The sequence below is a fragment of the Lichenostomus cassidix genome, chromosome 17 (assembly GCF_008360975.1).
Source record: "Lichenostomus cassidix isolate B80296 chromosome 17, HeHo_3.0, whole genome shotgun sequence".
NCBI classification, from domain to species: Eukaryota; Metazoa; Chordata; class Aves; order Passeriformes; family Meliphagidae; genus Lichenostomus; species Lichenostomus cassidix.
In genome coordinates, this window is record NC_139497.1 from 5,575,661 (window position 1) to 5,596,092 (window position 20,432).

The 20,432-nt window shown below is 46.3% G+C and overlaps 1 protein-coding gene across 4 annotated transcripts; it reads right to left on the bottom strand.

Annotated features, from left to right (window-relative positions):
* Nucleotides 1-583: 583 nt before the first annotated feature.
* On the bottom strand, nt 584-20,061 carry CIZ1 (CDKN1A interacting zinc finger protein 1). 4 transcript variants are annotated; one of them, XM_085077136.1, is made up of 16 exons: nt 19,585-20,061; nt 19,131-19,258; nt 17,123-17,238; nt 14,498-14,664; nt 13,400-13,535; nt 12,453-12,513; nt 9,580-9,659; nt 9,155-9,234; nt 8,031-8,213; nt 7,568-7,698; nt 7,068-7,152; nt 6,381-6,494; nt 5,867-6,046; nt 5,184-5,253; nt 3,985-4,106; nt 584-1,313 (listed from the first exon to the last, which is right to left on the bottom strand). In XM_085077136.1, exons 2-16 carry the CDS (start codon nt 19,229-19,231, stop codon nt 723-725), a joined length of 2,217 nt encoding a protein of 738 aa, XP_084933262.1. In that variant the 5' UTR covers nt 19,232-19,258; nt 19,585-20,061; the 3' UTR covers nt 584-722. The 4 variants fall into 4 exon arrangements, with proteins under 4 accessions (XP_084933262.1, XP_084933263.1, XP_084933261.1 ...); XM_085077137.1 differs by lacking the exon at nt 19,585-20,061 and having other exon boundaries at nt 584-1,018; nt 1,103-1,313; nt 19,131-19,456; XM_085077138.1 differs by lacking the exon at nt 19,585-20,061 and having other exon boundaries at nt 824-1,018; nt 1,114-1,313; nt 19,131-19,459.
* Nucleotides 20,062-20,432: the final 371 nt, after the last annotated feature.

A 20,432-nucleotide genomic window follows, 5' to 3' on the forward strand; every position in this document is an offset into this window, starting at 1 on the left:
TAGGGCCCTGCCTGCCCTGGGCTGTGGAGCAGAGCCCACCCATTCTGACAAGGCACGAGAGGTCTGGTCTGTAACTTGTGATCTTGTCAGGATGTCCTAGAGCCAGCACTTTTGAAGCAAGTTCTACTGTTCTACTTACGTAGAGTTAAATGAGATTTTTAGAAAGTTAAAGAGGTTATTTAAAAGAAATCTGTTTTATTAAAATCAGTTTGAAACAAAATTTGTTCCTGAGAGTCTCCACTATGAGAACATATTGGATTAAGCCTGGTAGTATTAACAAAGGACCAAGGTGTATGTTCTTGCCTAGCTTAGGACTTGTCCAAGAGTGTGTGTCTTTTTAAAAATTAAAGTGTGCTGAGAAGCAGAATTGGGCAGTCTCCCAAGAGAGAAACTTTGCCTCTGCTTGGAAAGGAAATGAGAGGAACTGCAAAGAATTCTTAAGTCTGCATCCATCACTCCATGAAGTTTGTTCCCTATGGAAATTCCATTACCATCTTCTATCAGGTTCAACAACCAGAGCCTCAGTCTTTCCACATAATTGCTGTATCCCAACTGTACAAGTAATAACCAACACCATCCTGTGTTAGACACGCTAAAGCCAGGCTTATTTATTCTTAAAATAAAAACAGCAGTAAAGTTGAAGGTTTTGCTCTATTAAAAGACTCAGAAAATAAACATTTCCAGCAAATATCATATGTAAAGGGCTCTTCTTTAAGGCCACTCTATCTGGGTTTGCGCCTGGAAGAGCGTCTGCACCCAGCAGAGGCGAGACCAGCTGTCTCACCTTTGGCGAGGGAGGAAGGCTCTGCTGCTGCCTCCTGGCCTGCATCTGCTGCCTCGTTCTGTCCTAACCCTCCTCCACTCCCTGGATCATGGTGGTCATCTGTGCCTTCCCTCTGCCTGGCTGTGTTGGCTTCCTCATGTCCCAGCGGCTCCCCTGCAGTGCGGCTCTCCTCAGGGAACAGGCAGTCGGTACTAGTGGCAGTGGACTTGCTCTCTTCCTGTAGACTTTCTTCGTCTACAACCATGATATCACACATATCGTCAGTCACACTGGCCAGGCTCTTGCCCTCTGCCCCAGAGGTGGCCAGCTCACCCTTACCCTCCAGAGACCTTGAAGTTTGTTCTTGCAGAGCTGACAGCTCTGTACCCTCCTTGTCTATCCCACAATCATCATTCATCTTCTTGCTGGTATGTGCTGTTGTAGCAAGAGGCTGTTTTGGATCATCCAGCAATTGAGAGCTGGAGCCCTGGGAATGCAAAGGAGCCTCGGGGTAGGCAGTTGTGGCACGATGCCTCGCTGCCTTGTATCTCTGCAAATACAAACAAACCAACGTGAGAGAAATGCCCAGCTCAGCTTCTGTCACTGCAGCAAAGCAGCAGCTGGTCCAGGAACACCTGTACAAAAACAGTGGTGAGTGGCAGGGGCACGAGGGAACTCAGTAGCTCCTGGCCTGGCTGCTGAGGCTCTCAACAGAGAAGGATCAGCTCCTGTGAGGAAAAGTGATGGTATTAAAAACTGAAGTCCCTCTCGCGTTACTTAATGCTGAGCGAGTGCATGGCAGACCTGTGGCTCCTGAGACAGAAATCATGATCTGGCAACTGTTAATCTCAGTCAGACTTAGAATTCTGTAGATGTAACAGTGCAAGTGACAGCTCCTGCTACAGCTACTGGCACGACATGTACTCTGGGTGCATGAGGCTCTGCACAGCTCTCAGCTACAAGTGTGATTTAATGTTTATCAGCCAAGGCAAGGCGTAAATTGAAAGCTCAGTATTTCTTCACTCTGTTGATACAATCTGTATGGTCAGTGGAACTGTGTACAGGAAGGCTATGATACCAGTTATATCTCGTTACAAGGCACTGAGGTTTTCCACAGAATAAAAGCAAGCATATCATCAATAAAATGACTCATTTGCACTTGCTATCACGATGAACCAGCAGAGGTCTGCAAAGAGATTAAAACGGCTAGTAGGCATGTTCTAGACTGGATTTCAGGAAAACAACTCACTGTAGCTAGCTAACATACAGCAGGAACCTGCTCTTCAGTGCCCAGACAGAGCATGACCTCAAGTTCCCTCTTTTCCACAACAGTTCCCTCCATAATCAACTCCTTTTCAGCTGCATGCTGAAGGGCTCCTTGAACTGGCATCAGCATTACACCTGACAATTTAAGGGAACAATTCTGAGCGCAATGGCTTTCACCAGTCTGTAGCGTGGAATTACAGCACATCTGACAGCCAGCTTTACATTGTAATTCAGTTTATCACTGCAAGCTTGTTCTTTCTCTGTCCTCAAATAGTGGGATATGAACAATATCATATCACATTGGAACTAGATCAGTCGAGTCATAACGTACCCAAACCAAAGCAGGTGCAGGCATGCAAACTGGTGTCCAGAGTGATGCTGTGAACGGTCTCAACAGCAGACAATTTTCTGCTTTGAAACCCTCTGCTGATCTACTCTGATGAGAATATCCCAGCAACTGGCAGTGATTTGACTCAAGACTGTGACAACCCCAAGGCACCTAGGCAGCCAAGAATAACAGTTATCTGCCTGCAGATATTTAAGTCTGGACTCTTCTCATGAACTCCCCAGGTCATTCTGGCATGCATTTGAAGAGCATCTGATTTCAGCTCTAAGTGGGCCAAAAGAGTGACATAAGTGACTGCTGCTGCAGTTTCACTCTATGCTGATCTAAAACAAGCCAGGAAAACAGCGAGGCCAATTCCTTCATTCCTGAAATGACTAGTTGCAGGAGTGGGAGAGGATGAGCAACCATGAAGGAACAGCTGTGGTCTTCTGCCATTCCAAATCCACTGCTCTGAGTGCTGACAGAATTCTAAAGCACCCCACCCCTTGCTAGAGGCAGTGATGGCTGACTAGGAATAGTTTCTTCTGTCTGAGGACTAGAAGAAAAACATGAAGTTTTGGGGGTTTAGGGGTGTGTGTCTGTGTATGTGCATTTAGGTTTGTGGTTTTTTTAAATGCTATTTTAAAAGGTGCTAGGGAAGCACAGCAGTTTTTGGGAGTACATTGTGGGTGCAGGCAGAGGACAAAGTCGACGTGGGAGCCTCCCTCCTTACCAAGGTAAGGGAATAGTGCTCTCCCACACAGGAGGGCCCAGGCAGCAGTCATGAGATAGGGCAAAGACAGTGCAAGCCCTGCATATCCTCCACAAGCACTAATCCAGGCCCCTCACCCCCTGGCAAGTCAACAAGGACAGAACGATGGAGGCAGATTCCAGGCCAGCCCAGTAGGAAAAGCTTTAGATACAAAAGCAGCAAGGGGCAATACGGCTTCTTTAGGTGGAGCCAGAAAAGCAAAGTAACAGCATCAGTTGGCAGAGCTTTGTGCTAAGGAGTTTCTAGGAAAGGGTAGCAGACAGACAGACAGACAGACTTCCTCTTGCAGGCTGACCCTGGGGACAAATAAACTCTCACCAGCTTGTAGATTCTATCACATAAAGAGTTTGTAATGTTAAATTTTCAGATTTCTAAGGTATCTGATTTTACCAGGCCTCTTACTGGATGAATCACACCCACAGTTTTGGCTAAAGGAGCTATTCCTGCAGTATCACACCTGGAGATGTGTATACACCAGCTTTCTTTACAAGGAGCAGCCTCCCTCTCTTGCTCTTTCCCACCGTGACCCACCTGTAATCTATCAGAGAAGAGGCCTAGACTGAATGACAGACTCCACAGGTTCAGCAAACAGAGCGGACACTCTGAGGAAGATTCCCAGCCAGAAACGGGCAAAAAGATGACAGCAGCAGTAGCTGGGAAGCAGGACTAGACTGGTTTTAGATCTACAGGGGCGAAGGGAGACAAACACAGAGCACACCAGGAGAAAGCCATGGCACAATGGACACCAAGGATGATGGAAATGAGCTGGAGACAGGACAGCTAACGTGGTGGATTCACTGGAGAGACACGCACGGGGGGTAACAAATGCCAGGCCATGCAATCGCCAAAGGGTCTAACCTGAAAGTTCTCAAAATGCATCAGGGACTTGCAGTGTGCGAGCCGGGCAGCGGAGTCGCTATGGTAGAATTTGTGACACAGCCTGCAGAGGTAACCTGCGACGGGGACCAGAAAATCCAGGCCTGCGAAACGGGAGGGGAAGGGAAATCACAGATCACATTGAATGGAACTCAAATAATGAAAGCATGTTAAAAGAGAAGGGAGGTGGGGGTAGAGAAGGAGAGGTGGAAAGCTTTGCTTCTGTTAATCAGGGATTTGCAAGATGACTTGCTGAATATCTCGTCTTACCATGGAATGGCTGTGGTTGATATTCAGAGAGAAATCTGGCTGCCAGAGCAAAGAAACTACACAGAGCATTAAGAGGGGAAAAAGGGAGAAAAGAATACAATGGAAAACTACAGAGAACATGTGATCTAATGTAATGGGATCAAACCAAGCAGAAGACAGCAGGCGCGCAAGAGGAACACGCAGAGAACATTCACAGCATGAATCATTATTCCATCTGCCACACGATAGTGGAAGGTTACAGCGATATGGAAGATTGGTGTAAACAGAGCTCTCCTTGGGCACAAAACAGCCTCTGCAGAGCTGCCCTCCTCAAACACGAGTGGCCATTAGGGGTTTGAAGTCAGTCGCTTGCAGGGTGGGGACCAGACAGCCATCTGGAGGCACCACTGCCCACCAGGCCAGCAGCACGGCTGAGGAACTGCTCGGTACAGCGTGGGGGTTCTGAAGCAGAGGAAACATGCACAGTTTGGGTCTAGCAGAGAGTTTGATACTGTCAGTGCTGCTCAGTATCTCTCTGCAAGCTGCATTTCTGTTGGAAAGCATTCCAATCAATATGCTTTCCGACTCCCATCTTTCCAGAGCATCCCTCATTTGCTACCTACTTTCTTCAGTACTCCTGCCCTGCTTGTTCCATGTCCTACCTTAGAAAGGTACCTGGCTCTCATCCTCCTTCAAAGCAAAAGGCAACTGACAAACATCAGTCTCATCCTCATGTTTTATCACACAATAATAAAGAAACATTTGGTTTCTTCTCCAGGCAGCAGTGATCTGCACCAGTCTAGTGCAAATGCTGGAGGCACCATGGCCCAAGAAGTCATTATAGTAGTAGGTAGAGACCATCCTCTCCTACAGATACAGCATGTGGCCAGAGACAGCTCTGTGGCCCTTTGTGCTTAATTCTGCTTGCTTACCATAGGCTGTGTCTGGACAATACTTCTCACTTTCTTCGTAATCCTCCAGAGACACTTCCTTCAGCCCAGTCTGGAAACCAAAAGAACATTAGTGCCTACTGTAGCCATGCCAATTCCTTTCCCAGGCTCTTACTTTTTTCTGGTAAGCTTGGGAGCAAAACAGGATTCACATACCAGAGACAGAGTTGCACAGCCTCTGGTCAGGGGCAGGTGCAAACCCCAATGTCAGCAGGCCACTTCATTACAAGGGTTAAAATCACCCCTTGCACTCCAAGCCTGAAAGTAGCTTAGCCATGTACCCTTCTTGGTAACTGCTCTCTATTGGGAATGTATTTATCGATATAAACTTCCATACATTTGCTATCAGACCCAGCTACTGTTGGGCTGTTCAAAGAGATTATGTCAATACTGCTTGTGCTCCTCAACAACAAGGTTAATATCTGAAGACAGCAGCAGGAGCTGCACAGCACAGCACAAACTCCTTCATGTATCCCCCACATAATGCCTGATGCTCTTCTGCATCACCCTGTGCTCTAGAAGAACCCCAGAGCCCTCACCCTCCTGCTGTGCAAGGTTGAGCAGACTCTTGAAAGCCTGAGCTCAACCAGCCAAAACCAACTAAGTCACAGGATCCCATGGCAGATTCTCAGATATGTCATTCCTTCTCCTTTTGTGTGGTGTACCTGCTTGGCAGCAGAATCCTCATTCTCCATCAGCACTACATCAGGGTCTTCCTCCTCACCAGCTCCCCCCTCCTCCTCCTCCTCTTCCTCATCATCATCTTCGAAACAGCCAACAGCATCCACAGTGATCAACTCCTCTGAATCTTCTGGGCTCCCCAACTCCTTCTCTCCTAGCCTCACCTGTAAGGTACAGAAAAGAAAGATCAGATCAACTTTGCACTTGCCAATTAACCAAGGAAGAGCCGAGACACTGGACAGTTTGTATGTGATGAGCAGAAGAGACTGCAAGAGGGGCATAAAGTTCTCTCACTTCTAGACACATCTAGCACCTTCTCCCTTTTTCACTCAACTTCTTTACACTCTGAAGTCCAGCAAAGGATGAAAATTAAAATAGAGTTGGAAGAGCTGTACATTGTCCTTTCAGCCCTGAAGTACTCAGGAAATCAGAAAGTGATCCTACTCCACAGTGTAGCTGCCTCCAGAGCTGCACAGCTCTCCACCCAGGCAGTATTACCTCTTTGGCTTTCTGTTTGTGCTCAGGGGACTTCATATGCTCCACGAACTTGCGAGGGGTCTTGAAGTGGCGGCTGCAGACAGTGCAGAAAGGACGAAGCGAGCGTTTGGCCAGCTAAGGAAAGAGGGACAAGTCTGTAAGTCATGAGAGACACTATTTTGGAGGAATGCAGATGAATCTTAAGAGAAACAAAGTCAGCCCTGCATCTTGGGAGACCACAAAGAAAACAGCCTTTCCAGCAGAAAGGACTCCCTAACTCTCATCCACCAAAAAGACAGAAAATACACAGAGCAAAAATAAGTCTGCCTTAATTAAGTGTTGTGGTACCTCTCCCCTACAAGTCAATAAATATGCTGGCCTGCCTACAGTTTAGCTTGAAGAGGCTGCCCACCAATTCCTCCATTCAAATGATTAGGTGAGTATGATAAGCCATTTTTCTTAAGTCAAGAATTACACACCAGAGGTGCCTCAGGCCATACCGACACATCACAACTGGAAGCTCAAACAATGCCAGAGGCAGGAGGTAGCACTGCAGTGCCCTTAGGGAGGGTGTTACTGGCAGAACTTTATGTGCATCCCTCCAGTCCCTTTTCCTTTGCTGTTTGGGGAGCAGGAGATGCTGCACACTTCCATTTAATCCGCACACAAAAGGTCAGTGCAAAATGAAGTCTATGCTACGGCTGTTACCTTGTGTTCCTGGGTCCTGCGATGTTTGATGAGGTCCCCTGTGAAATGCACCTGGCATGTGTTACACCACCGCTGCTGTGTCTCTCTGAAGTGACAACAGATAGAGCTGTAAGTCACACCGTTTTACATTCTCCATGGAATACTGCAGTTAGCAGTCTGTCCCTGGCATTGTTTTATTTATGATTCTTATCTTTACAGGCTCGGATTTATCTTCTCCCCTTCTCACCCATTTATAGGCTGCCTTAGCTTGTGCTGACAGAAATGCACCAGATAAAACAGGTCTCCGACTTAATCTACTGTATTAAAAACTACACAGGTCAAAGTAAACTCTAGTATTCTTCAGCAAGATCGAAAGTTGCCCGAAGGAGATTAAGGGCCTTGAAACCAGAGGGGGTTTGTATCTTACCTAGAACTCAGGGACACCCTGTTGCAGTGAAGAGTTTTAGAACTCATGCAGGGCCACATTCGGATTGAGTTTTCTAGCACAGACCAACACTTACCCATCTTTTTCTGCTAGCACCTTCTGCTGCTTCACCATGGGCAGTAGTGAAACAAAACAAACATTGCTCATGTGCTGAATCTCCCCAAGTCGCTGCTGGTGCTGAATTCCAGCCATGTGGGATTGGAAATTCTGAAAGAGGTTAGGAGAAATATCCTTTTAAATGTATTCAAAACATAGAAAATAACAGGTATGAGCTATGCTTGCCTTTCTTTTGACTGCTGTTAAACAATGAAATATAAAAGCTTAAGAGCATGGCTGCCTGTGGATCCACCCACATTCTCTCTCTAGCAGGTTGCTTGCCAGCTCTCAGGAGAGGTTTATTTTATCTGCATGCTTGTCATCATTTCTTATGTTCCTTGTTCCTAAAGCATGAGCCCTTGCAAACAAGTCCCCATGGCAGCCAGCCATCTAATTCCCATCTCTTGACCACCTGGATCCCTGTCAGACCTGTGCATTTTTACCTGCTGACTGCAGCAATTGGTCTTGCAGATGTAACAGTAGAATTTAAGGACCGATTCTGGGTTGGGATCAGCTGTGCCCACATCGCAGGACCAGTGCCCTGGTTTCAGAGCTGTTGTACTGATGGCTCTGCTCTCACTGCTCTGCTGAATAGTCACTTTCAGTGAACCTCCAGAGCTCAACATCTGCCAAAATAAGGTGTCAACATTAAGTCCAATCCCTCAGCAGAAGACTCTAAAAATTACACCTCCTTTTTGTATGTCATCGAAGCTCTCTACCCTTTAGAAAAATGCACTTAAGCTTGACCCCACAAGAGGCTGATCAGAAGGACTCTCATACACACTCCTCCCAAAGCTGCTAAATCAGCTCTGCCTGTGCTGTTGCACCAGGCCTATTAGCACAGACTGCTGTTTCTGCAGCCTCTGCAGCCACTGTATGATCCAGTCTCTGGGGACTGGAGCCACAAACAATTGTTGCTAAGGGACACAATGAGCTCGTGTTTCTCCACTGCAAAACTAAAGCCTACTCAGCACAACACCTGATGGAGTCAGGAACTCAGACATGGCCAAGATGATACATTTGATCACATCAACAAATGTCTCCAATTATGGAAGACTGTCAAGTCTGATTCACACCTAAGGTTAAATCTTTGCTCACAGCTTTACACAGCACAGCATCCTGATTTAACAACCAGCATGTAGGCCATGTATTTCGCACAAAAGGCTCTCAGGCTGCATCCTTAATGCCATCACCTGAATTTTTTCACACCTGCTCTTCACCAATATGAAAGATGGATTTAGCTGTGGCCCTTCATACATAGGTAAGTAACCCTTTCAATTCAGCTTTCCATCTTTCTGGATGAATACAGAAATCTTAACGAACGCCCCATCCACAGGCAGTGGTAGGTAAGGAACAGGCCAGCAGAGGTACAAAAGCAGCAAGTCAGAGCAGACTGCGCACTAATTGCAGACATATTATGCCTTATTGCCAGGGACAACAGCTTACAGCAGGAGACAGAGCTCCAGACGTGGGTGCCAACTGGTTCCCAGTGGCAACGGGCTTCTCCAGGATGGAGGGGGAGGTTGTATGTTCTGCACCACCCCTGCACGGAGCGGTGTCTGCTCACCTCAGGAGCCTTTGGTTCCTCAGAGAATTTCCTCTCTCTGGTGAGATCTTCAGCTGTGTACTCCTTTGCGTTGTCTGTACCTAAGAAGGGAGAGTTCTTTTAGCAGCCTTAAATCAGAACAGCAATGACAGGAAAAACAAAGCAGCAGGTGAGTGAAGTCAGGGAGCTTTCCTCACAGTGCTGTTGGCCATATGCCAGTTCACAAACCTTTCTTCTTATTCTTATTAAAGAGGAAAACATCCAGTTATTTGCCTTTGGTAGGTAACAGATACTAGGGGACCAAGCTTGTATTTGGTCCTAGATTTTATCCTTATTCCATCCTGTGTGACTGAAGGAAGGACATTTTTGTAGACCCATAGGACCTACAGGCTGAAGTCCAGCAAGGAGTCGCCTAAAAGTTCCAATCATAGGGTTCAGCAACTCACCATCAGCTTGGACATGGGTGCACGAGATTCCTGCTTTCTTGCTGTCTGTGGCATCCTCTAATGCAGATTCCCCGGTCACACTTAAGGATATCAAGAAAATAACCTTAATTGCCATGTTACAGACGAGTTTCAGAAGGCACACCAAGTCACAAGCTGGGACCTAACCTACCATGCTCTCCACAAAACCCCCAAATCAATAAGCTACTGGAAGAGGTACTTCAGGCAAGACTTTGGCAGAAAAAAAAAAGATTTAGAGTGGGTGTTCTAGACTGGATTCAGAAACAGCAGCCAAATAATCTGGACAAGAAGGTTACAACTGATTTTTTTTGTTAGCTGCCCACTCCTGCAGGAAGCCTGAAGGGAATTAAGGCTCTGAGAACTCTCTCCTGTTGTGACTGGTGACCTGCAAGGAAATTGCAACACCTGGACAAAACTCCTGGCTGCTCTGTGAACGAGGGAAGAGGCATGTCAAAACTGAAGGAGTTCTCCATGGTGCCTTTACAGGGATTTCACCACAGCTGCCTATGTTCTATTCATACCAGTGGTGTTTCATTTCAGAGTCCCTACAGCTCTGCTTGTGGGGGAAGTGAAACTCTATGAGATGCAAATCAAAAGGGCCTTGCTTTGTTTTATTCGGTACTGGTGATCTGCTAAGGAGAAAAATGCTCCTGAGGAGACTGCTGAGAATAAATGTCTGACTTCCAGAGGGCACGAAGTGTTCTTTGCAATCTCTTTCTCCATCCCCCATTTTTCTATCAGGACTAACTTTCCACCATGACATGACTGCTCTGAGGGTGGCTCGAATTCCCACCTGCTGGTGTGCTTCTGCCAACAGGGAGCAGCACCTTCTGCACAAGCAGGACAGCTGACAGCGCAGGTACCTCATTCCCTTACCCGAACACACACACACCGCATAATTTATCAGATTGATAAGTGATAATGTAACTGGGTTACACGGCTATAAATATGCAGCAGGGTTTGGGCACTGCAAACACGAATTAAACAAGAGTGACTGGCATTAACATTATTTGTCAAGTGCTGCCAGCAGGCTCAACACTAACGGTACCACACACAGATGGTGCCAGCACTCAGGGCGAGGGTTTGCAGCCTGAACTGCAAACCCAGGGAGCAATCTAAGGGAGCAAAAGCCACCACGAACATGATCTAAGGAGGAAATGGTATTCTATGGATACTTGTCACGCCATGCTAGAAGTGGGTGCTCAAGGAGGATTTGAAGATGACGAGTGCTTTCTGCACTGGAATGAGGATGTTGTTCCAGGTGTACAGATGGTACATAGGAGCAAAGGCAGAAGTGGGAAAAACCTGAAATGAAGAAGGAGGCTGGTATTCCTGGCTAAAGGGAAATGGAACAATGAAGCGTGAAACACAAGTTTATAACATAGATGGGGGGAATGCCCTTGTCATCTGTGAAGGGCAGTATGAGAACAGTAAACTATTTTTTTCATGGATCCATCATCTGTTCATTGGAAGATACTAGAAACACTTAAAAAAAAAGCTAAGGAATAATCTATTCTAGGTAAATACCAGCCATAATATATGCATCAAATCTGGCAGTCCCTAACTGCTGCTTAGGAAAGAATTTTCCTAATAGCTGGCTTGCTGCAGTGAGAGCTGTCATTCCTCAGACTTGGTTCTTTTTTCAATGCATGTAACAGGACTTTGATTAATACTCTGCTAAATATTAATGTTATTAAAATTAAATTAGCTTTGGCAAACAGATTAACAAAGCATACACTCAAATGTATTCAACCTAGCTTTAATTGAATTTATTCACTTTCTTGCTAATCAGAGTCCATAACTCACGATGGTCCCTGAGCACACAATATTTATCACTCTTTAATGTTTTACTTTGATGTTCAGATATTACCTTGATCATGTAATCCTGGAATATTCCCCCTAAAGCTATCCATTAATCTGTAATCTACAGATGGGAAACAGCAAGGTGAGGAAACTTGTCCAAAAGCAGGCGGTGAATGCCTGACAGGGAAGTTAAGAGGACCCAGGAGTCCTGACTCATCGTCGTTAACATATGCTGGAGAATTCTCAAATCAGTGCCTACAGAAATCTGTATTCACTCCTTCCTCTTCTCCCTCCACACCAGCCAAGGGTGACAGCTCTGGGAGAGGAGCAGCACAGTGCAGATGGCACCGGGAGCTCCGCGAGGTGCCTTCCCACTAGATGGCAATGCAGCCCTGCCTGTCCGTGCCGCACCCTCGGGAGGCCGGGAGAGCCGGGATGGGCTTGCCAAGGCCAGCCTGCCGCGCATCCCTGGGGGATAATAGGATTGCCTTTGTCTATTTTTACCCAACAGACAGGGATACTGGCAAGGCAACCTTTGCAGAAGGGATACAGAACTCAACGCTCAGGGATACAGGCTCGGATACTAGGGAGTATTGATTCCCTTTCCTTAATCATTCCTCAAAATAAACTACTCTCTCCTACACCTACTGCAACCTAACATATTCCAAGGCTTTCCCTTTCTGCTCATTTCACTTTTTTGACATTTAAGGAAGAAACTTAAAGAAATATTCCAGAACAGAGAAGAACCTCTACACTTCTTACAAGGACCCTGGCAGGAGAATACATGAGCAAACTCAGCTTTGCTGCACATTCAGATGAACTGTAGCTCTCATTTTTCATTCTCATCATTGGATCACCCCTAGCAAAGACTCCACAAAACCCAGTATTTCAGCAAGCACCCCGAGATCTTCTGAACTGTTCACAAGCATCTGAAATACCTCTTACATGCTAGACATCAGGCCAGTAGAGTATACAGCTCTAATTATCAGAAAATAAAATTAGACAATAATTCTAAACTCAGTAACTATCTCAATACCCCATTCAATAAATACCTCTTCAGTCTTTTTGCTGCAGGCTCAGTGTTCAACACAGACTCTGTTGGAGTTCTTGGCTCTGCAGGAACACAGAAGGAGATTTCCTTAGCAAAACAGACCATGCCACCTTGAGCACGTTCCATAAGTGAATGGCAAATGCCAATGTGGCTCTGTTAAGAGCAAATAATACTAAACACTTGCTTATTCTGAATTTATGAGCCGCACTGACAAGGTCAGATAATGACCTCAGATATCTGAGTTTTATTGCAATGTCATTATATGAGGTGTTGTCAAAAAATAAATCTTATGTTCGTATCTACTAAGTAGGTCTCAGTGACGAGAGCCATAATCATGGGAACATTAATCCAAGCCAAGGTGGCACGTCTACCTGACAGCAACCAGTTAATAAGACAGTTTCCACCACTGCATATTCCCTGGTCACAGCCTCATCAAAGTCTGCAGTTTTAAATCAAGCACTCTTCAGTCAGAAATTACATTCCTGCATCTGTGCTGTATCTGACATTAAGATATTAAGTGCCAGCAGCTTCTGCTCTGACTGGGGCACCAGGACTTTCAACTCATCTTTTTCTGAGCATGCTGATTGTAACTGGTTCTGCTTGATGTGTTTGGCTGCATGAGATAACTTCAGCATGGATAAGGCAATGTGGAAGCTTTAATTTCAGATCAATTTTCTTTTTTCTCCCCATCTTAAACAGGGTTCACTGTCAAACTGATTTCCAAGAGGAATCCATGCAAGAGAAATGGAGCGGGCTCATTTAAAAAAAAATTTAGGTAAAAGTGGTACATGAAGCACATAGCGGAGGGCTATCACAGGCAGTTTAAGTATTTACAATTAGAAATGTAGCTGATTAAGCCTAAAATCATCTCCAGTTTTTCCTGCAGGACTATTAAAGAGAAGTTTATCATATTTGCAAGCACTTGTTTCACTACAGGCTCCCCCTTACCTGTGGATGGAGAGGAATTGTTCTGCTCTGACCCTGTTTGCATTCCCTCTGGAATTTCCATTTTCTCATCACCTTGTGTCTGAGATGAAGAACCAGGATCTAGTTCCCGCTTCCTGTCAGGGACCCTCTGGAAGTCCTGCAATGGGCAGAGAGTCACTGCCAGCTCTTGGTGCTTAGCACACCTGCCTAAAGCACCAGTTTTACTCTGGGGCAGGAACAGGAATTCCAGCACGTGATAATGGAAGGGAATAGATGGTTTGCAATGGACTGCCCCAGGCAAGTTTACATGGTCAAAGAGAGAAAGGCATTTCAGTTCCACAGGCAGCCCAGAACATCTCCCCAGTGCTTTAAGCAGCATCTGTAGGAAAGCCAGCTGCTTGCAGAGGTTAGGGTCATTTTAGAGGAACTCTGGCAAGATGTGTATGGGCAGGGAAAAGGGTAGTCCAAAATAATCCCATTTCTTTTCACTCTGGAGAAGGACAGTCCAAGAGTGCAAGTTCACCTCATCCACCACATCTTTTTGACAGAATGGAATGAAATATGTGAAAGCTAATCTAAGAGGAGGAAAATAGCAATCAAGCCAAGAACCATCTCCAGGATAAAAAAGAGGTCTTAATGACGGAAAATGAGAAAGGGTTTTACAAAATCCACAAGTACAAATATAGGCCTGATTTTAAAAAGCAGGAGAACAGCCCAAAGAGGCAGAGTGTCCATGGTAGGAGCAAGTAATTTGGGAACAACAAACTGCTTTTGAAAAGCAAAGCACTTAGCTAGGATTTCTTCTGTTGTAATTACTTTTAAGCTGGTACTTCTGACGGCTCCTTTTATATCTCAAGTTGAAACAGTTCTATTATGGGGAATTCTCTCTGTTGGGCGAGTGGTGACAAGAAACCTTTGCATCATAAATGTAAATATGGACCACAAAAGCCTTCAGGATGAAATGATTTCTGCATTTCTGTGTCAGCAGCATGGTGCAAAACATTATTTTCTTTGTAAGGCTCTCTCCCTTCTCCTTTGTACTCCGCCTACAATACAGTCAACAGCTGCAAGTGTAAAAGGAGCACAAAGCTCCCCAGCAGTTGGAAACCACAATCCCACCTTGCGAAAGGTCCGGTTCTGCCGCTGGAACGGGAGGCTGGGGAAGCCCAGCCGAGTTGGCTTTAAGGAGACCCCAACAGGTGGTGGTCCCAGGAGGGAATGTCTGGTAGCCTGAGGGAAGAACTGCTGCAGTGCTGGCGCTGTCATGTTAAATCCACGTAGGTTTCCTATAAATGCAAACACAGCGTTTCACCACCCTGCACTGTGCAAAGGGAAGAGAAAACCTTCCACCTGAACAAGCAGCAGGTAGAGGGGAAGGACTCCTCTGCACGTGACCCTGTCCTTTACTGGGCACTGCATGGGTGCTCTGTGCTCTATCCTCTTCAGCACGCAGAATGATTTGATGTGATAGCAACCATTACTATGGATCAGGCTATTTAATTATAATTGTCACTCCAGGCTAAGATCATTAGAGCAATTATTTGATCTGAGCACATTAGCGCTTGCATTTGCAACAAACAAGGTCTCCTTTTACAAAAACGCTGTAAAAAAGAAAAATTCACCCCACATTTATGCAGCTGACTGCTCACACCATAGCATGGAGCTCTTTAACACAAGCCAGTAACAGCATTTCGTTTGAAACAGCAATGAACTTTAAAGAAAAAAAAATCCCATAGTCCTCTCTGCCAGTTGGTTGTCATGCAAGCTCAACATGTCAACCTCAACTCTGACACTTGAGACTCTGCCATTTCCAATTATAATGCTCTGCTTTCTGAACAGTTCTTTTCAGCATCCACAGACTATTAACCAAGTCTCAAAAATTTCCTATGAAGACAGTCCTTGTCACCCCCATTTCAGGGGTGAGGGAATGGAGAGGCCCAGATGTCTCAGCTATACCCTCAGAAGCCATCCATCATTCAGGGAATCTGGACTTAAGTTGCCATTTTTTGTCCCTCACTTGAATTAGTGCATACTCCAGCCTTTTAGCAGCTGTCAAAACACGGCAGCAAAGTTTGGAGACAGGCACCAAACATCAGAAAAACCAAACTGCAGTGTTAAAAGTCTGCAACACAATAGGAAGTACTCCCTATGTTTGTCTTCAAAAGCAATCTGATCTATTATTACTTCCCATAAATAATCCCTTACTGTAAAAGGATATAGCTATATTAATAAAAAAAAACCTAACACAAGAAATCATCTTTTGCTCTTCGTTTGATACTTTAAAGAACCACACATCTGTTTCAATTTGAAGTATTTATCTTTTCCCATTCCCACTGCTGAAGCCACACATAGCCAATGAATTATTTATGCTGATGCTTCCCAGGGATAGAAATGCTACAGCATCAGATATTCTTACATGTAACGCAAATCTGAATGGCCAAAAAATTCACATCACAAAAAAGGGCCACACTGGACACTGGCAACCATATTCCATGCTATCTGTGGCTACCTGAGGTAGGTTATTGAGAAAAGTCACAACTCCATGAAGAGGTGAAGAGGAGCAACACTAAGACCAAATGCATGTAAAGTGTTCATTAACATACCTTATCCTGCTCTATCTAATTAGCCCCAGGTCCTTGGCACACTATTTAAATACAACTGCTCAATAAAAGATTCAGGGAAAAAGGTCAGCTAACAGCAAACATATCTAGAAGGAGCATGGCTGACTGAAGGCTGGAGTCACACTTTTTCCTGACAACGATATATGTATATACCAAACACCAGCACACGGCTTGTCCTTTTTCACTGTCACTTTCCCTACAACCTGAGAGAGATCTGTGGAGAGCCACTGGAGTCACTAGAGAGCCCTCTCATTAAATGGGCAAGAGAGAACAAAAGGAGAGTTAACGACATGCAGAATAAATCTTTTGTCTTCACATCTGGGCATGATTCACAGGCAAGGTAGAAAATGCAGGCATTAATCTAGACTAGGCACTTGAAAACTATCCCAGGTACCGATTTTCTGTGTTGAAAAGAACTGTCAGGTTAAGACATGAGCAAAAAATAAAAACATAGCTTTATTCCTATTATCTTTACATTAGTAATACTATTATTAAGGCAGATTCATAAATTTGCTTTGAAAACACCAAAAGAAAAGGAAAATCCACTTGTGGAAACACAATAATGGAAAGACAGAGATATTATCCACCACAGAAATTACAGTCATTTCAGGGAATCAGAATTTCACCATACAATTGAAACCCAAATAATTTTCTACCACATTATACTTTATTTGTTTGTACTGCACTAAGTCTGGACAAAGACAAGTATCTACTGCAAACAAGGTTAGTGTGTATGTAACAGGTAATTAAATAAATGGCCTTAACCTTGAAACCAAAAGAGACAAACAAATAATAAAAATCTCAATATTTTATCTAAAGATATTGATGAAAAAATACTTGCTCCATCAAGCCTAAGAGGGAAGGCATGTATTTAGTATCCGACCTGATACCTCCTAGCCCTATTCCCAGTTGTGAACAGCTGGGCACGTGATTTTCAACAACTGAAGAACCTGTGTCTGAGGACTACAGACAAATTTAAAGAGAAAAAAAAAAGAAGACAACAAACGGAACTGCTAAGTACAAGAACTGCACTGCTTCTGCAGGAAATAGCCATGGTATGGTTTCACTCCAAGAGGATGATTAAATAACTCCAGTAAGTAAGCGTTTCCCATAACGACAGTACCTTGCATCTGCTGCATGAGTAAGGCCCGCTGAAGCATAGGATTGGCATTGAGCAGCGATGGCTGGTTTGTTGCCCGTAAGCTCAGCATCTGTTGCTGTTGTGGTGGTGGCAAACCCCTGGAAAAGAAGGTACAAATCATGAGAACCCAATAAAAACCTGTACCAGGCACCTAGCAAGCATAAAACCAAGGAGCAAACAGCTGAAATGCTGATATACATGCATGAAAAGACACCATGCACTGGCACTGTATCCTCTTTCCTCCACTCTCCTGGAATTTCCAAAGCTGACAGATTGTCTATCAAAGAATTTGAGGTCAGAGACAACTCCTTAGCACCAAGCCCACATAGAGCCTCCCAAGCAGCATAAAAAAAGCCTAGGAGCTGACTGCGGTTCTACACAATTATGCAGCACTCATCAGGAGAAATGAGTGATCTAGATCAGCAGCTACATTTAACACGACAACCAAAAAAAAAAAAGTTCTAAAAAACAGGGAGTTTTCTCAGTAGCTTAGAGCTCATTTTCCCAAAATCAACACCTCCCACATGGAGCCAGACAGGTCAGAACTGTCAGTGGTGCCCCCTAACTGCAAGAACCAGATGGAAAAATAAAGCACGGCCTTTATATTTAAAACACGAGGAGAAAGAAGCAGCAGAGAAGAACTCTCCAGTTCTAAGGAGGGTGGAGCAGACGTGAGAGAAAAGTCTTAAGAAATTGGCAGGCACTTCTTTAGGCGAGTGCAAGGTCAGGCCCACCTCTATGCACGCTGCTGACACAGCTAAATCTGTCGGGGCTGAAAAGAGGTACAAACACGGATCGAAATATCCAACCTGACAAAAAAACCCAACCCTTTTAACAGAATTCACAGCAGCTCTTCTTCACATTTGCTGCTCTAGATTGTTCCAGTCTCTGAGCTGAGATATTTATACCACAAAAATCATACTTTTAAAGGTGTAAGATGCAGCCATGCCATCTAGCAGTCACTGCCTTACTGGCATTTTAAGTGCAGCTTTTTTTATAGCATAAAACATATAAAAATGGTAAAATGATTTGCAGGTTCATATTTCTAGTAAAACAGAAAAATTCCCACGTTTACCTCAGAGACAAATGCCTTATAAGGATAAAGTAATACAATAATTCCTTAAATAACGAATTAACTTCCTTCTTAAATTCACATCCAATTGCTTTGAATTTGCAACGACTAAGGCTTTAAAGACAACAGTAACTGCAAATAAATGCATAATTTCAGCGAATTTGTGTTGATTCCACATCTCAGCTTACTGGGGACAACTGATCCTATCTAATTTGTTTTACATCTTGCATTTTTTAGGAAAAACGTGATTATTTTCTGGTAAATGTAGCATCTCATTTCACAAATAAAACATTATTTTCTCCATCCCCTCCCTGCCTCCACCATGCTCAAGCACAGCCTAAGCGCTGGTGCCACTGCAGAAGTAAGTTCGATCATCGTACCCAGACCAGCAGACCCAGCCAGAGAAAGAAAACAAATAAACAGTTTAAGTTCGACAATAAAACAACAAAGTGCTGGTGTCTGCTGAGGGTGACTGCTGAGCGCTGGGTTTCTGCAGGAGAAGGCGTTTTCCCCGAGCCCCGGCTGCCCTGCCCGCCCTGAGGGGCGACGCTGGGCTCGGAGCATCCGCCCACCCACCGCTCCTGCACGGGCTGCCCGGGTCACTCGCGGGCTCTCGGGGACTCCCGCCCCGGACCGCGGCCAGGGATCCCCGGAGCGCTGAGGGGACACGGCAGGACCTCACAGGGGCCGCCGCCCTCCCTCGCACACCCCCGGCCCCCTCGGTGTCTCCAGGCTCTGCCCCGATCGAGGCCCGCGCCCCGCAACCCCCGCCCGCCTTCCTTTGTCGTCTTCCCCGCCAGGGGAGGGCATCCCCGCACCAGCCCCGCCGCGGCGAGGAGGGACGGAGCGCGGGGAGGCGGAGGAGAGCGGTCCCCCGGGACAGGCCCCGGATCCCCGGCCTCGCGTAGCGGCGCTTACCGGCCTCCCTGCTGCGCCGGAGGGTGGTGGTGCTGCTGCTGCTGCTGGAGGAGGTGCTGGAGCTGCAGCAGCTGCTGCTGGAACTGCTGCTGGTTGAACATGTCTGGGGAGCCCCGAGCGGGGCGAGCCTGAGACAAAACACGGGAGGGCGAGGGAGGCACCGGCTGCGGGGCTGGCGCGTATCAGCCCAGCAGCCATTGAGCAGAGGAGCCGCCGCCGCTGCCGCCCATTCATTCACTGAGCCGATCCCCCCCTGCCGCCTCCTCCTCCTTCCCCCCGGGGTCATCGCAAGCGGCAGCCTGTGGAGGATGTTTCCAAACCCCACCTCCCAAAACCCGCTTCCACCCTCCCCTGCCCGCGGCGCCCGCAGCCCGCCCCGCTCCCCGCGGCGGGGCCGCGCCGGGACCCGGAGCCGCTTCTCGTCCCTTCGCCTCCTCGCCCCGCCGGCACTCACGGCGCAGCCCGCAGCGATCACCGCTCTCCGCCCGCCGCCTCCATCTTCCCGCTGGGGACAATAAGCACCTGTCCGGCCCCGCTCCCCGGCCCAGCCCAGGTGGGAGGCAGCTCCTTGGGCAGGGCTGCAGGACCCGGCCGCCCCCGCGGGGCTGGGGATCACCCCCGGAGCCTTCTCTCAGGTCGCCCCAGCCCGCAGCACCTCCATCCCTCATTCCCCGCGCAGAGGCGGCATTGAGGTCCCCTGTCCCTCGAGAGGGCTGGGAGGGAATGGACACCATCTGCCCAGGGCTGGGCAAGGAATGGAATAAACTGCTGCACAGGAGGAGCAGATGGCATCCAACAGCGTGGGCTTTCTGCTCTTTGTTTTTTAAAATAGTCCAGGGGAATCTTTGGTAACCATCTCACCGAGGAGATGGAAAAAACCCAAAGCAGCCTCTGGCCATTCGCTGTGGTCACATCTTGGCAAGCCTATCATGAGAACCTGGAAGAAAACAAACAGACTTTTGCAATATTGCTCTGTGCTGTAGACCGAGATGACTTTTCGAGCAGGTCCATCCCTTTTTTTTTTTTGGCGGGGGGTGGATTTGCAGCAAAACCTTTCCTGCAGGACCTGTTTTCCGTAGCAAAACTAAGGATTTTCAGAAAAGTACACACAGTATATATGAAAATATACTGTAACATTTCTTCATATTCTAAATGTCACAAGGATAAAGATTCATTTCTGCTCCTTGCTATTCCAGAGAATCTACCCTGAAATAATTTACTTTATAGTCTTTTTATTCATGCCAATAAAGATTACTTGATTCATTAAGGTCCTTGGAATTGATTTTTACCTGAAAGCATTGT